This window comes from Oenanthe melanoleuca, chromosome 17 (genome assembly GCF_029582105.1).
Source record: "Oenanthe melanoleuca isolate GR-GAL-2019-014 chromosome 17, OMel1.0, whole genome shotgun sequence".
In the NCBI taxonomy this organism is placed as follows: Eukaryota; Metazoa; Chordata; class Aves; order Passeriformes; family Muscicapidae; genus Oenanthe; species Oenanthe melanoleuca.
The window spans coordinates 9,408,577-9,425,884 of NC_079350.1; the positions used below are offsets into that span (position 1 = coordinate 9,408,577).

Consider the following 17,308-nt stretch of genomic DNA (forward strand, 5'->3'; position numbering starts at 1 on the left):
CCAGAACTGGAAACAAAAGTGCTGGAACATGTCAAAAGCTTGTTCCTACAAATACATGTTACATTTAGAGTTCAATTATTTCTCTTTATCAGGATGAAGGCAGAAGAGGACAGCCCAGGTGGGAACCACAGGGCATTTCTGCAACACCTCCCTGTTGAGGAGCAGAGAACAGAACACCACAAGTGCCCACCCAAGGGCCTCCCACCCCATCCCAAACACCAACAACCCACCCCCAGCTGTGAGATGGACCAAATGAAGGCTTCCCAAAGGGACACAATCCAGAGCAGGTTCAGTCACACCATGGCTCCCACCAAACACACCCTCAGCAGCCCAAACCAAACCAGTCTGTGCCACTGACAAAGATATTCAACAGCACCATCCTCCTCACTACAGGGAAATGACTGTTCAAGAAAACCTGAAGAGAGAAAGCTGAGACTTCAGGGTGCTTTTCCAGTCCTCACATCCCAGCTCCACGGCCAAGCCAGGAAACAGCTCAAAGAAACTATTCCATGCCATCCTGTGAGTCTGCTGGAACAATTTCATGTTCATGCAAGAGTCAAAAATGTGACTCCTGTGCCAGCACTAAACACTGTTATTACCAGGCTTCTGGGCTGTGTTCTGGTGGTGATGATGCTCTGAGGATCCCAGCTGGGGAGCCAGGGGCAGCAGGGACAATGTCCCAGCTCAGCACACACAGCATCTCTGTGACACCTGTGTGTGCCTGCAGAGGCAAGGACACGTCCTGAACATTCCAGAACAGACTCACATCCAGGAGCCTCCTTTCCCTGGGAACAGAGCTGGACAGGAGACTGGAGGGGTTGGAATTTCAGCACCTTGTGAAGCCTCAAGGCTGTTTCTGCACAGGGAGGGCTCTCAGCTTCCCTCTGACACAGCATTTGCTCCAAGTCAAAAGCAGTCAAGAGGCACAGAAATGTCTCTTCCCATCCTCCTTTTGGATTTTTTACCTCCACAGATTCTTGACACCTTAAGATCAACCAAGAGCTACACTAACAAGCTTTATAACCCTGAGCTAAGAAAGCCAAGGGATCAAAGTGAGTTTCCCCCAGAGCAACACAACATCCCACTGGCACCTCAGGTTTTTCTTTGCTCTGCCCAGACCAGAGGTCCCTATGCCACCACTGCTGGCAGCAGGATTCCTGTGCTCCCAGTTAATACCCAAGCACCTGACACAGCAGTCTGTATTTCTGTCTGTTCTGAGCTTTACTTTCTAACTAGAGCAGCTCAACAAAACACTATACTGGACAGAAAAGAGAGAAAAAGCAATGCTGTACTCACACACAACTGAATTAAGTCCAAAATGTTGCTTCTAGATAAGAGTACAGATTTAGATGGGGCCAGTTCAGTGCTTTCCTAATGCTCTATTATGGAAAGAACAAAAATACACCAAATCCCTGAAGAGCTGTGAGAAGTAACTAGTCCAGGAATAATAAAACCATGTAAAGAAAGGAGGGAGTTGGAAGAAAGATAAAGGGTGGTGGGGTTTTTTTCCCTAATCCCACTGACACATTCATTAAGCCCTTAGATTTGTGTGCATGTAACTCACAGACAACCCTGCAGGAAAAGACTTTGTCAATTGAACCTGTGCTGCATCCTGCACAGTAAAAGCTGCAGAACCCACACAGGAGCCACGAGGTGTGGGGTGTCTGACCCCTCCAGCCACCCTGCAGCCATTGGGGCTGCTCTGCAGAACTGAGAAACCAACAGCAAAACAGAAAGGCAACGTTCCTAGAGGGAAGAAAAGGTCAGCATGGGGAGGGATCAGAGTTCAGCTAAAACCACACACAGGAAGTTCAAAGTAACTCCTGTGTGTTTCACACCAAAGCATAAGTGAAAATTAGATCTCCTTCTTCAGGGGAGTGGTGAGGGATGGACTGAAAAGCAAATCTGCATCTTTAGTGGAAGAGGCCTGCTGAGAATAATCCCAGGAGAAGGGAGCCTGTGTGTGTGGGAGCACACTGAGGTGCTGGGGGCACTGAGCAGCTCTCCAAGCCCATCACGAGCCAGCTCTGACCCCCAACCAGGGCAGGTGCTCACCTTCCTCTTTGTTGTTGGTGATGTCTTTCAGCAGCTCAGTCTTCATGCAGCTGTCTTTCCTTGGCTCTCCCTTACTCAGCACTGCTCGCTGTGGTGGGGGAGAAAAAACAGAGACATCAGGGTTGAGCTCAGTGCTCAGACACACGGTGCATTCAAAAGAAGAAAGAGACAATCATGGACACATCCTGTTTACAGCACAGCCAAACCTCCCTCTGCAAAATAAAGGCTGCCAGGAAGCTGCCACCAAGGCACAGGTCACAGATAAAACACGGCGAGGCTGCTCCCAGCTGACAGCCCCAGGAGCACAGGGGCTCCAGGCTGTGCCCAGGGCTGGCACCTCCCAGCTCAGGGCTGGATGCAGCCAGACAGATTTTCCCAGTGCAACGTGCCTGGGAATCCAGCTGAGTCTGGCTGCGTGAAAGGCATCCCAAGGAGGTGACTCTGAATCCCCCAAAACTTTTTAGGCTTTGGGTGGGGGAGGCAGATCTATCAGACCTCTCACTACAACCTCATTTATCAACATTTCCAGCCCATGTGCTTTTGGTGGCTTGGTTGGGTTTTTCTGTAGCTCATTCAAATGAACATCCAAAAATGCAAACCACCAGTCAGCTACAGCTAACTCCTCATTCATAACATCCATGTTTATTAAAGTTAATGAGCTCTATTTTTAATTCTACAGAAAGCAATTTTTCTTTATCCCCCTCTTTTCTGAAAGAAAAAATTATGTAAAAAGGGAACACCTGCTCATCTCCTCTGCTTTTCACATGCCTGGCATCACACTGTTAGCTCAGGTTTGCAGCCTTAATACCTTCTTCTATTTCAAAGTAACAAGACCAAACAAAAAACAAAGAAACACACAAAAAAACCCTACCAAAATAAACCAGAAGGAAAATTATATTAAAAAAAATGAACTATTAGGAGTCTTTGCCAGAGCTGTGTTTAAGGAGAGCACTGGTGTGGAGTGTCCTGCAGAGCTGGAGGTCGGTGCTGGGTTCAGCAGCACAAGAATAAACCCAGGTCAAGCCAACTGTTGTAGGCCAGCACAGGGAGCAGATGGTGCCTGCAGCCATGCAAATCACAGGGTTTACAGCACTCTGGGTGATAAAGAAAGAAAAACAACCTGCCCACCTCCCTTAAAGCAAGTGAGGGGGATGAGACACGCAGCTCCCACACCTTGCAGCCTCCCAGAGCTGCCAGGGGAGATGGGCTTGGTGCTGCTGCTGTCACCAGCCACCTGCTGAGCTCAGAGCAGCCCCACACAGGGCTCATCCAGCCCCAGGTCTCTAGGATTGCCCTGTCCTGCACCCAAACCCACCATGGCAGAGCCACACAGCAAGGGAAGGAGGAGACAGATTGCTGGGAAAGCCTCCATCACCAGAGCTAAGGGCACTTCAGGGATGGCTCCTGCAGCACAGGACAGAGGCTGTGGGTGGCTGCCTGTCCCTGCCTGTCCCCAACCTGCCCTGAGCACAGTCTGACACAAACCCAGCCACATCTCAGTGCTCTCAGCACCAGGAACTTGTGCTCCAAGCACAGCACCTTCAGACCCCCAGCCACAGACCAAAAACCTGCTGAGAGCATTGGAAAGCTCTGCTCAGCTCAGCCTGACATAGAACCTACCCTCAGCAGGCACTGGCCAACAGTTTCCATTAAGAAATGATCATAAAACACAGCCCAAACTCTGAACATAGAGCAGCTGTTTTATTTAATTATTTGCTGAGCCAGTAATATATATCCATGCTGCAAACATGAGCTTGTAAACCCTACCTCTCCTCTAGTCAGACCTCTTGTAAACTGGGAATAACCTCGATTTTTCTCATGGATTATCCTGCTGCAAGGCTTGAGCAAAGAGAGTTCAGAGTGCTGGAGGGCACCCCTGGCTCCCACCACAGCCAGGGGCACCAGCAGCAAATAAAGAGCCTCAGTCAGTCTAACAGGGACCAGTTTGTTTTCCCAACCTTTGTTGCAACAAGGAGAGGTCTTGATATTCCTGCTACTCCACTGACTCATACAAGAAGCCCCAGGATTTCCAGGGGCCATTCTTAGCCATCTGAGCCTAAGTTTTTCTATATTTTCTAAGCAGTACCTTCTCTCCACACATCACCCACGCTCTCCCTTCCACAGAGGCGTTGCTGCTGCTTGCCCATGAGGAAAAGGCACTGCAGGAGCCCTGGAGTCAATGAGACCTTGGCCACCCTCCCTGCTCACTGCAGTCACCAGCAGCTCAGAGCTTGCCCAGCACTCAAAGCAGAATTCCCAACTCCAAGAGAGAAACCATCACTTCTGTCCTTTGAGAGAACAAAAACTGGGTGCCAAGGCAAGGCTGAGGTGGCATCTCACAGGCTCTCCTGCTTCAGACCTCAGAGACAAACCCTTCACTAGCAGAGGGGACAATGTTACAACTTCCCAACAAAAACCCAGCATCGAGGAAGAAAATCAAATAAGAATTAAAAATAAAAAGCCAACTGTGAATTTTGAAGCATTTTGATCAGAAGGAAGCTCCAGGAAACCCCTGCAAAGCTCCCCAAGCCTCATCCCCCCAGGCCAGAGCTCTCCCATCCTGCTCCATCAGCACCCAGCACCCAGGGGCACCCATGGGCACCCAGCACCATTCATCCCCACCCAGCTCCACCCAGGCAACTTAGCACCAACTTCACCGCAAGGGTCAGCACCTCCACCTTTTGTGTGTGTGTGTGTGTGTGTGTTGGGGGTTTTTGCCCTCCCCTCCCTTAAATCCAGAGCAAACTTCCCTTTCTGCTCACCCTCCCCATGCCCCATCCGTCCGCTCCCGATTGGCAGGGAAATCCTATACCCACCCTCCCCGCCGAGAAATGTCTGCTCTTGCAGCAGTCCCAACAAAGCCAACTGCCAAGCACACGCTGCTTCACAATAAAAGTCTCACTCGCTCCATTTATTTTTTTCCTCCTTTCCCCCTCTCTCGCAGCCGCCTGCCTCCATTCCCTCGCCCACCCCAGACTGATTATTAACCATCCATGGCTGGAGAACCTCCATAAAGAGCACACACCACCAGCCATGAAGCATTCTTGCCCCCCCCCAACCCTTATTTTTTAGGTTGCAAAGGGTAGAAAAAATTAGTGCATCTGAAGAAAGACTGATTGGGTCTTTGCAAGGGCTTTAAGAGCCATGATGAGCCAAGCAGAGGAGCTACTGCTGGTTTAATTTTTTTCCCCTCTGCCTCTGTTTACAAGAAAACAAGCTTCCTCTCCTCCATGAGGTCTTTGGAGGGGATGGAAGACAGGTCAGACCAGCCAAGGAAAGGTTCTGCAGCATTTCCAAACAGATGATGACTACAAACTACAGTGGTGCCTTTAAAACAAACAACAAAAAAACCCATAAAGCAAAAAAAGCCCACCAAAAAAAAAAAAAAAAAAAAAAAAGGGAAAAGAAAGAAGAGAAAAAGAACAAAGCTGGGAAACACATAAAGAGCTTTCTCAGCCTCCTCTCCTTGGCATTTTCATCAGCCATCCGGGTGCCCTTCGCAAAGGTCCAAACAGGTTTTATAGGCAAAGACAACACATGCACAGCAAAACTCCAACATATTGCAGCTTACCGAGCCCAAGGGAGCAGAGTTACATCATGAGCCCGAGCTCTGCTCTCCCGGCAGCCCGGGAAGGAGCGCAGGCTGAGGTGCCAAGATGTCTACCTTCACCAGGGTCTTTTTTTTTTTTTTTTTTTTTTTTTTTAAATGTCTTAAAAATCAACGGTCTGGGAGCTCAAGGCTCGGCAGCAGCGTTAGTGTGAGCAGAGCTGTGCACACACAGCAGGGCCATGGGGAAGAGGGCTGGGAGCAGGAGATCCCTCAAAGCACCTGGTCCCATCCGGGCATGGACAGCACTGATCCTGCCTGGGGGCTCCAGCTGCCACCAACCCCTCCGAGGTGACACCACACCCCACCCGGGACACAGCCCCAGGGAAAGCTCCCACCAGCCAGGAAAACAGGGCTGCAGCAACGCCGGAGCAAGGCAGAGACAAATCTCTCAACAAATGATGCAACCCCACCAGCAGCAGATTCTCATTCACTCATTTTTTTCCCTCCTTCTCTTAAAAAAAAAAAAGATAAAAATAACACAACCCAAACCAACCTGCTCATAATAACCTTTGCCTTGAAGAGAAGACAAGCATTTTGTAGTTAATTATATAGGAAGTAATGATTAAGAGAATGTTTGTAGAAAGAGAGTGTTTCTTTTGTAGGCACGGCGAGGCTGCTCATTTCAGATCTCAACACTCAGCTTGGGCAAGGCCTGGGCTCAAGGCTCGTGGGGACGCTGACCACGGGCCTGTCATTAGAAACAACAGAAGCATTTGATCTGGAGAAGGAAGGAAACACATCCACCAGCAGACCTGGCCTACAAAGCAGCCACCAGTCTCAAAGCTCCTTTTTTTCAGGCTAAGGCCACTTCCTTGTAAGCCTCATGCAATCATGTGAACATGGAATTTTATCTGCAGCTCACAACAAGCACTGCCCTCAGCCTGAAGTTTGCTCCCAAATCAAATTCTTTGCAATTCTTTTGTCTCCTGAAATCCTTTCATCCAGACTCTTCTCCATAGAAAAGAAACATTTCCTTCTCAACCCCCATGTCCTCTCTCCTATTCCAGCTGCACAAGTCAACTCCCCGAGCAGGGGGGAAGCACAGAAAGAGGAGCAAGTCCCTGCATGCAACAGCTGGGAACACGGAGACACGTGCATGAAACACAACAGGACTTAAAGTGACTTCTCCCAAGACAAGGCATTCCACGACGGCGTGCAGGCTTCAGGCAAGGGGGGTCTGCAGAGCCCGTGCCCTCCTGGAAAGGGGAGATCGATTTACACTTCCTCACTGCTTCCAGGCCCATCTAGCTGCATCCCAGTAGAGTTAAAGCCAGTGCAACTCGTGTGTGCAGGCAAATGTAAATCCAGAGCAGACAAAGGCGTCCCCTCCTTCCACGGGCTGAGGGTAGCAAGGAGTCCAGCTGCTGCCTGCCTTCTCCTAGCCCCCAGGAGGGGAGGGGGGGAAGAAAACCCTAAAATGGAGACCAAGATTCATCACTACCTCTAGCAAAAGCAAACCAGCCATTTCAGAAACACCAAGTCCCCAGGAACTGGCTGAGCCAGGACAATACCAGAGCACCAAGAGGAGCCTGGAGCAAGCAGATTGCAGCAGTGCAGGGCAGGGGAGCTGGAGGCAGCTCACCCCCATCAATGGGGCTCTTCAGCCTCCACGCTCCTCTTCCTCCCACCCCAAAGCACCGCAGCCAGCGGAGCAGGTCCCTGTGCCCCTGCCCATCCCCGTGGTGCCCAGCCAAAGGGCAGGAGGGGCAGCAGAGGAGGGACAGCCCCTCGTGGGTTCCTGTGGGACCACGAGGAGCTGGCTGAGCTGCCCACACCACCTCCACTGGGCCACCTCCGGCCATGGAGCGGCCAAGCAGCGAGACAGCGGTGCCTGCGAGCCGGGGAGAAAGGGGGGGAAAAAAAAAAAGACAAAATAATAATGAAAATAATCATAATCATAAAACTTGCACCCTCGGGCCTGTCCCTCTAATAACTACAGCAAAACCTCACCAAGGCCTTACTCTGCTGGAGGGCGAGAAAGCGACACAGCGCTGCCCAGCACCCGCAGTCCTGGAGGTGGGAGATCCTCACACCCTCTCCTCCATGGCCTACGGGATCGTCCCCGGCGTGGGGCCTGCTTTTTCTGCTCTGTCATTAAGAGTGGAGCCTGGTCTTTTCCTTCAATCCCAAGAATTGCACGGAATTAGATCATCTTTCTGGCTCGCCTCCCCCTACAGGCAGCTCCCGAGCATGCTCAGCGCGGCCGCGCTGCCATTTCATAACCGCATTGTTTACGGACACACGGCCCTGCCATCTTTTGACAGGGACACAGGGCCCGTGTCCCTGCCCCGCCACGAACACCCCCTGGGGACAGGCACACGGCGACAGCATGGAGGACCAGAAGCCCGAGGAGTGATGGTGGTGTGTTTGTTGTTTTTTCCTGATGGTTTTTGTTCCTTTTTTCTCCTATTTTTCCTCCTTGGTTTAGGTGAAAATCCACCTGCTTTGGAGGGAGAGGTTAACCCCTGTGGGGGCAGTGGGGAGGAGGAACTGGCAGGGCTCGATGCAAAATGCCAGCCATGATTTTTAGCTTCTTTGAATCACAACTGTGCTTCGATGTCACCTAAAAATATCATCCCCAGCCCAGTCTGCCATCCTCTGCTGAGCCTTCCTCTGCAAGAGAAGGGGTTGGAAATATGGTATTTCCCTTAAATAAACAAGCTGGCTTAGTCCCAGCACATACACTTTTCTCCTTTAAATGCAAACCAGAGTATTTTTGCAGCCACACAGGAAAACGAGGAGAGGAGGAGGGGAAATGTTCCTCATTTAACACCAAGAACTCCATGAAAAGCCTTGCAAGGTTGCTCGGAGCCCCGCTCCATTCCAGCCCTCTCCCTGCCTGTGCTGATCATACTTCACAGGTGAAAGCAGCTCTGACTTATGACAGAGAGAAAATGCCAGAAGAGCTGGAGGTTTCCTCATCCTTGGAACAAGGACAAGTTGTGAAAAGCTTCCTTTGCAAGAGTCACTGTGCTGCTCAGGCACAGTATGGCAGCGTTGCAGGGAGGACACTCGCACGTCAGACCTGCTTAACCCCCACTGCCTCAACCCTTCTCCACGTCCTTCCCCCTCCTGATGGGGAAAAACGTAAATAAATCACCTGGTTTGGAGGATGCAAGCTGTTGTGTTGGAGTCCAGGATAGTTTTTAAAAGCTTCCTCAACGTTTTCTCTCCTTCTATATTTTCCTTTTCTTTCTTCTAATGGATGCTTTCCACTTAGCTTGTACAGTTTGAGAGCTTCGCTCCTGCTGCTTTCCTGACTACTGTAAATCCTGGCAGGCTGCCCTCCTCCTCTGCCCCCCTCCAGGACCAACAGCACCCTACAGCAAAGCCAGACACGTATCCTACACCCAAGAGACCAAGGAGCTCACACAGGCACAAGAGGGACAAATCCCACTGGAAACACGAGGGGCCATAAGGGTCTGTAAAGAGGAGCTGGTGTCAAAACCCTGAATTTGGAGAAGTCAGAAAAAATAACTGGCTGGAAATGGGAGTTGAGGATTATAAACTCAGGGATTTGTTTCCAAATCGCTGACATTCCATGTCACTGCAGGAACATATGGTCCTCCAAGGCTTGCAAGCAGGGAGCACACGCCATCAGTGCCCCAGCCTTCGGGCTGACCCCAACACACGGTCACTCTCCCGCTGCGGCCATTCCTCGACCACTCTCAGCTCCAGGAGCAGGAAGGTGAGAAGGAAAAACTTCAGGGACAAGCAGCAAAAGGAAAACAAAGAGGAGCAGCAGGAACCAAGCCAGCCCTCCCCCCAAACCAGCTGGCCAGGAGAGTGAAACTCCTGAAAACTCCTTGTTTACCTGAATAAAACAACTCACTGCCATTGCACAAGGTGCACACTATCCTCTTTCCTTAGGGGATGGCACCACATGGGAGAGCTCAGGGAAGCCAGGTCATGGAGCTGCCTCTGCCCCCTGCCCTGGGCTGGTCTCACAGAGGCTGAGCTGCAGGAATGTGCTCCATGTGTGCCACAGAGTCCAGTTCTACCCAAAAAAGCTCTGGGATGAAGGCAAGCGCTCGTGCTGGCACTGCACAGTCAGTTAAATACACGAAACAGAACAAAACCCAGACCCAAAGGCCCCACTTTGGGCCCTTAACCCTTGCTGAGAAGCAGTGCCAAGCCCAGACCTCGGCAGCTCTCTTCTCTCCAAAGTAGGTCAGGCTTTTCTGCATCTCTGCAGACGCTTCCAGAGGGCCCCAGCTGGCAGGGACAGAGCGCTGGGCGCTTTCGGCCGGAGCCACACCGGTGTCACCAGTGTCACCAGTGTCACCACAGCAGCACACCTCACACACCTCACTGTGGTTTTGGCTGTCTTCTCAGCCTTCATCAAGCACAAAGCCCATTTTCTCCCTGGGTGGAGCTGCTCAGCCAGGAGGTCAAGGCGTCAGCTCTTCTGTTAAAGAGAAATCTCATCTCTCTCCTCGTGACTTCTGTGCCTTTTCCTTTTCTTGTGGATGATGAACAACGAGCACATTTATAGTCCAGTGGAGACACGATAGATATTTAGATTAGGTATCACAGATTGGCTGTGTAAGCCCCCTAATCTTTTAAATGCCATCTTCACATCTTGCTCCTTGATTGAAAATTCAATATTGTGTCTGCATTGCAGCTTTGAGGGTCTCCCTGGAGCACAGTAAGCTCAGGCCAGTGTTCTGCTGGGATGTCTGTGCCTTCCACGATCTTGGGACCTTCTCTGTCCATCCCAAATCTCTCTGAGGTCTGTGGCAGCCAACAGAATTCTTGCATGTAACACAAATCACAGAGAAAAAAAAAAAAACAAACATCGCAAGGACAGAGCCAGGGGGCTGAGTTTTAAAATATGTTGCAGGCATGGACCTCCTGCCACGAAATCAACCAGGGATGTTTCCTTTCAATCAGCTGTTTCCTTGGATTGCTACTATGAAAAAAAAAATAAGAAGAAGAAGAGAGAGGGGAGGAAGTCACCCCAAAATAAAAAGGATTGTTTCTTCCTGGTAAAATATGGTTGGCTCTGGCCTCCACCCAAGTGAGCCCTAGGCAGAGGCTGTCAAAAGAGACCCAGTGAGGAGGTGCCATGTGGCCACAGGGCCTCTTCAGTTCAGTCTTCGAGCAGCCCAGGCACCCCAGGCTCTGCTCCTTTTTTCTGCTGAGAGCTACAAGCAGGGAGAGCTCCTTGGAGAATTTTCCAGAAACTTCACACTTTAAAAGCACAAACAAATCCTAAAAACCCCCTAAAAAAAACCCAAAGCCAAACCAACCCCGAGTGAGCCTCCCCACCCAGGAGACAAACAAAAGGCACGAGGAAACAAAGCCCGAGGTTTGGGGGCGGCGCTGCCAGCGCTGAGCCCATGGAACAACAATCCCAGCAGGATGGGCCATCCTGGAAGGATGGGTCCATCCCAGCAGAACAGCTCCATCCCAGCAGGATAAAACCATCCCAGAACAGCTCCATCCCAGCAGGATGAATCCATCCTGGCAGGATAAAACCATCCCAGCAGGACAGATCCATCCTGGCAGGATAAAACCATGCCAGCAGGATGAATCCATCCCAGAACAGCTCCATCCCAGCAGGATGAATCCACCCCAGCAGGACAGGTCCATCCCAGCAGGAAGGATCCATCCCAGCAGGACAGGTCCATCCCAGCAGGAAGGATCCATCCCAGGAGGAAGGATCCATCCTGACAGAATAAATCCATCCCAGCAGAACAGCTCCATCCCAGCAGGAAGGATCCATCCCAGCAGGATGAATCCATCCTGGCAGGAAGGATCCATCCCAGCAGGATAAAACCATGCCAGCAGGATGAATCCATCCCAGCAGGATGAATCCATCCTGGCAGGATAAAACCATGCCAGCAGGATGAATCCATCCCAGAACAGCTCCATCCCAGCAGGCTGGATCCATCCCAGCCCTCCTGCCCTCCCGGCACAGGGCAGCCAGCACAGGAATATCCAAACAAATGAACAAACAGCCCCGGCCATGCTTCCCCAGCTCTGCTCCTCCTCTCCAAGGCCTCTCCTGCCCCAGCAGGAGCAGCCTGCCCTGCCAGGGCCTCGCCAGGCACGGGGGGCGGTCGGACCCTGCGGTACCTGCGGGCAGCTGTTGTCTTCTTCTGGTGAAGACTCCAAGAGTTGCATATTCCAGATCCTCATGAGCAGTGATTCAGTTTCTGCTCATGTGATAAAGCTCCCTCTACAGAGTGAGCATGCCCAGAAGAGCCCATTTCACTGCTCCCTCCACTGCAGCCATTTCACAGAGAACCTGCCGGCTCCAGGGCGTCCATTGGAGCGCGATTATCCCGGGCATCCCGGGGACGCACCGGTAATGGGCAATGCAGATCATCTGTCAACTTTCTGACAGGGCGCCAGGCCTCAAAACTGATCACTCGCCTGAAAAAAAGAGAAAGCTTTTTAAACCAGAGTGCTGTCTCGTGGCCTTCAAGAGTAGCACTTGCCCGTGGGAAAAGGAGAGGCAGGAGGGACAGGGAGGGATGTGAGTGGCTTGGGGATGTCCCCAGGCTGGTTTTGTTGTGCTTAACAAAGCCCCCGACCTCTGAGAGCTGGGATGAAGGCACATGGGTTAAACTGATGCAGTGAGCAGTGTCCAAGACAGTCTTCGAGATCCGAGCTGCTGATCTGAAAGGGAGATCATTTTCACTTTGGGGATTAATAACCTGACCTGGCACAACTGACTTTGAAAGGATATCACAAACACAGTCATGGAAAAGCAGAGTGGAATAGAATGAAGGGAGATCCTCATGGATCCATCCTCATCCTCACCCTAATGAAGGGATAGTTCACTATGAAGTGCAGGAGCTCTAAGCTCAGCCTATGTCAAACTCTACAATACTGCTGGCCCAGCCAGCAAGATAACAGAAGAAAATTTAGCTTCAAAATAAAAGTAGTTTGTCTCTGTTCCACTTCACAATTAAGCACAAACTCTTGGCAACCTTCATATCTGCTCAGGCTCCCAGTAAAACTGCCAGAACAGCTCACAGGAACATCTGTAAGCAGAGCTAGGCTGGAAGGCATTCAAGGAAGACTGGCATTTATGGGAGGCAGGAGAAGGCTGCTGGAGCCGGGTGTCAGGCTGGAGAACCTCCCCCCGAGCAGGGGGAACAGGAAACTCCGACATGGCCCCATGGCACCACCCCTGTGCTCCTGGCCCGAGGAAAAACAGCTTTCCAAAAGAGGAGAGCACCAGAGAGCCTCCTCCTCCAGAGTTCTCTTTAAGAGTAGAAACCACAGTGAAGACTGGAGTGAAATGTGTGACAGTGAGCTGGGGAGGGCAGGGAGCAGCCTGCACTGGAGGCAGGAAAAAGCCATGGAAATCCATAGGGAGGTGTGGAGAAGCCTGGGGATGATGTCTGCCCTGGCCTCAGCACTGCACAGCACAGCAGCCATGGCTGAAAACATCCACAAGCCACGTCTCCTCCAGTCCCAGCAGCTTTCACCACCGTGGCCAGGCACATTTGCAGAGTTGCAATAATTAAAGCAGCAAAGAGCTGCTACGGATCTCCCTCGGCTATGAGGATGTTGTTTTCCTCTCCACACTCTGGAGAAGTTTCACTACTAAACAGTTAAAACACACAAGGCTAAATCGAGATGATTGAAATTCACAGGCAAGGAGTATTTGAGGTGACAGCATAAAGAAAGGATCGCTCTTTCACCCACCGGGTTTTCGTTTGATGTGAATCTTAAGTTTTAATATACACAAAATGAGATTTTCCTGGCCTTTCTCTCTGTCACTGAGAGGTGTAGAGGTAACTCATTTAAAGACAAATTCAAAAATCCCCAAACAAAAGCAACAAACCCCAGCTATGCAGACAGAAGTTGCATTATCCACCGCATCAAAAGATTACTGTACTTCAAACCAAAGATGGCTTAAAAACAGTTGATGTGCTGCCCTTCCTTGCAGCATGAAATTACCAAGCTTTCATTAAAAGCCCAGAAATAGAAACGAAGATATTAACAAAGGCAGTGTCAATGATCCACCACAGTCAACATTCCCTTTCTAAGATAAAATAACGCCGGAGAACGGCGGCACAGCCGCAGCCTCCCCACTGCATCTCCACACCAGACGTGTTTTCACTGCTGAGGTTAAATATACACTGAGAGCAGATGCTACCAGAGATGCTTTTCACATCTCATGGCCAGCCCTGAAAGCACTAAACACTGTTTAGAAACAAAAAGGAAAAAGCAGAGCTCATCAGGGCACTGCAGATGTTTCAACAACCACCTTGAGTAAAGCGATCGATTGGTGCCGGAGCAGCATCTCTGCCACGGGGGATGCCGGGGTGTCAGTCAGAGAAACCTCACGTTTGTGCCATCCAGAAGCAGCAAGAAGTGCCCAGGGCACAGCCATTGGCAGTGGGAGAGGTGCCTGCTGCCCAGGACCCCCCTGGCAGGGCTCAGGTGCTGCACACCAGCAGTCACAGCCCTTTCTCCAGGCTGGCTGTGGAAGAGGTTTTGCTGATGATGGAGGATGAGAACAGGCCCTTGCCCTGAAGCTGTGCCCTTTACTTAACCCAAGTGCTCTCCAGGAAACTCCCCACCATGCCTGACACCCAAACACTCCTGCCAGGCCCCACAGATTTCAGGGTATTTTCACTCCCCAGCTCTTCAGCCTCCCTGTTCTGATTGAAGGCTCAAACACCCCTTTCAAAATCCCATTTTCGGGAGGAAGGGAGCAGCACAAACACCTCCCTTCACAAAGGACACCAGGTTCCTCAGGGCTCTTGCTTAATGACACAATTAAGTCCAGCATTTTCACAGCTCCCTTGCAGGGGAAGCCCAAGTGGGAAGCAAAGGGAGGTTTTTCTTTTTATAGGAAGAACAGTATTTAGCTCTGCAAATTACAGAGGGTTTTCCTTATTTCCATCAGATTCCTCTTCTTGCAGACCCTCCAGTTGATCAAATCTGATGCTCCCTTTCAGCCTCCTCAGAAGCAATCCCAAAAGCTGAAGGAACTTTGGGTATGAGATGAGCAATTCTGCTGGAATCCTGATTGTTTCTGCACTGCTATAAACCATTCTGCAGCTCCACCACAAGCTATTCAAATACTCCTTTTGCTTTTCAACTGTTATATACAACATTTCTTAATCAGAATGTCCCAGGACACACTGGGCATCCCCAGCACCCTCCAATGTCCACCTCCAGGCCCAGGTAACAGCTTTGAAAGAACAGGCAGACATTAATGCATCTTTTGGAATTAGAACTTTCCCTATCTTTCAAGACCTGGTTTTATTCCCTCAAAGCTTCCAAGCCATCTTCCTTCCTCCCCCCTTTTCCTCAGCAGAGTTGAAAACTGTTTTTACTTAATAGGAAACAAGGATGCTGCACTGAGTAAATCATACACCCCGAAAAGGAAAAAAAAAAAGGAAAAGAAAAAAGATCCTCTTGGACAGCAATTGAGATTGAGCTCTCTGGGAGATGTTGCTATGTTTTGATAAGAATATGTGTTGAATATTTCATTTACAGGGCAATCCTAGAACTTTATTTAGCAGCATATTGGCCAGACAGCTGTAATTTAGAACATACTGTATTCCTAACAGTTCCCAATTATAAATTCCTTCAGCTTTAACTTACAGTAACCACAGCTCCTTCTATTTTGGAGCTCTTAAATCCACCATTTCTCCCCTTCATTCAGCTATGGCATATCAAGAGCTCCCACAGTACAAACACAGCCTTGCTGGAGAAGGCCCTAAATCCAGCATTCTCTACCCCCAGCACAGCTCATGCTTGCAGCACACTCATCACTCCACAGACCAATGTTTTGTTGGTTTATTTGGGGACAGTGGCCCCACTTGTCAGTGCAAAGCCATCCTGCAGTGCCCTGCCAGCAGCAGGCTGGGAAAATGGCTGTGCACATTCCATCCTCCTCCTCCTGCTGCAACAAGCGCTGCAGATCCTGCCAACAAGCCTCACGTGTTCAGCATGGCCCTGTTCTTTGACCTCACACCTATTTTTTCTAAGGATTAAGGCACTGACTTGAAAACAAGCAAGTTCTTGACTGGAGGAAATCAGTGCTCCACGAGGCCTTTGTGTCTCTCCCCAGAGCTGATGTGAACAGCGCCTGCTGACGGCTCTCCCAGCCATCCTGCTGACTTTATCACAGCTCTGCAAGGAACAGAAGGAGCAGATGAACTCTGTAAAAACAAAGCTCCTGCCTCCATGCAAATATCCCTGGTTAAGAGGAGAGGAGAAGCAGGGAGAGCATGATGTGTGTACAGAATTGGCTCCACAGACGCTGCTTCTCAGCAACTGCCATAAGGTGGCAGTGGGTCTTTAAGGCTACCTTACACCTTCCCACAGCACAATAGGAAGGAGCACACCAGTGGGTTTCCAGCAGCTGAAACTGATTAAGTCCTATTTCCTCATCAAGGGAACCAGGCCCTACATGGAAACTTGGGGCTGAGATCGCCTCCACTGCTGGAGTGACACGAGGAGGAAAAGCCACGGGGGTGAATTCTGCAAACCATAAAGGCAGCCCCCAACTGAACCAAAGAAAATCAAGCTCTCTTCCCTCTCACTGTACAATCACAATGCTGTTTGTTTTACAGAAACGCTTCTCTTTGTGCATTCATCCAGCCATAAACAAGCCAGTGACCATTAAAGAGTAGGAGAAGTTCTGCCTGGCCAGCAAGCTGGGCTCCAGCAGGATTTTATGCAGGGAACATAAAAGCCAGCCCAGTAAGCAAGCTGGTCACCAGCTCAGCACAGGGCTGATGTAGCAAAACAGGCCCAGAAAGCACCCAGGAAGAGTTGGGTTTGCAAGAAAGATGGAAGCAGGCAATAAACAGGCAAGTTACTTTAGATAATGAAGTGACTCATCATGCAGAATGCCCATCAGCTGGGACACAGCAGTAAAATCAAATCTATGCCAGTCACCCCTGAACAGTGCTGTGAAAAGTGGCCAGAGGTGCCCTGAAGGAAGAGCTGATCTACCATCCAGCACACAGACAGCCTGTGATCACAGATTTCTGCTCAGAAGGTCAAACACAATAACTCTGTGCCACCCAAGGATTCACACAGCAAACCTTACCTGCACCTACAGCCAGGCTGGAACACAGGTGCCACACCTGCCATGTGTGAGGGGACAGGTCAGACAGAGCTGATGTCCCCCTGCCCCACAGCTCCCCTACACCTCTCTAACACAAACAGCCAGAGCCAACGTAAATGTTTTATTGGCACCTCACCACCACAGCGAGCTTGTACAACAACTGGAGTCAATCAGCCCGTGCAGCACATACCTGCTGCTGCTCACACATTCCTTGTAAAAAGCTGGCAAATCCAAGAGCCCAACCGAGCACAACTCACACTGCCTTCCCCCAAAGCCACTCACCAACACATCAAACCCCTGCAAGAAGCACAGCAAAATCTCACAGCCAAAGGAATAAACGTGCATATTCCCTCCTCTCCATGCCAGTTTGGAGGACCTGATGTGGCAAGGTTTGTTTGCCATTACTGGAATGCAAAGTAAGTCTGAAAGAGGGGAGTTTGAGTTTAGCATTCTTTCACCCTCCCTCAATCCCAGGCAGATCTGGGTTTAAATGGCTCAGAGCAGGTCTGAGCCCCACGAGGCTCCCCATTAACAATAATAATTAGATGAGACGCAATCACGTGCCTGCCAACATGAGGGCTCAGCCCTGG

General features: G+C 50.4%; 1 protein-coding gene across 13 annotated transcripts in view; it reads right to left on the reverse strand.

The window, feature by feature from the left end:
• The window catches only part of EHMT1 (euchromatic histone lysine methyltransferase 1), a 113,992-nt gene that overhangs the window by 58,878 nt on the left and 37,806 nt on the right, over window positions 1–17,308 (reverse strand). For 5 of the 13 annotated variants that reach the window (XM_056505135.1, XM_056505124.1, XM_056505134.1 and 2 more), the window contains exon 2: window positions 2,056–2,143. In XM_056505135.1, coding sequence (XP_056361110.1) covers window positions 2,056–2,143 — 88 coding nt within the window. Of the gene's footprint in view, window positions 1–2,055; window positions 2,144–4,817; window positions 4,841–6,158; window positions 7,078–7,615; window positions 7,816–11,746; window positions 12,047–17,308 lie in introns of those variants that run through there. The other 8 variants (XM_056505132.1, XM_056505130.1, XM_056505126.1 and 5 more) reach the window with 7 other exon arrangements.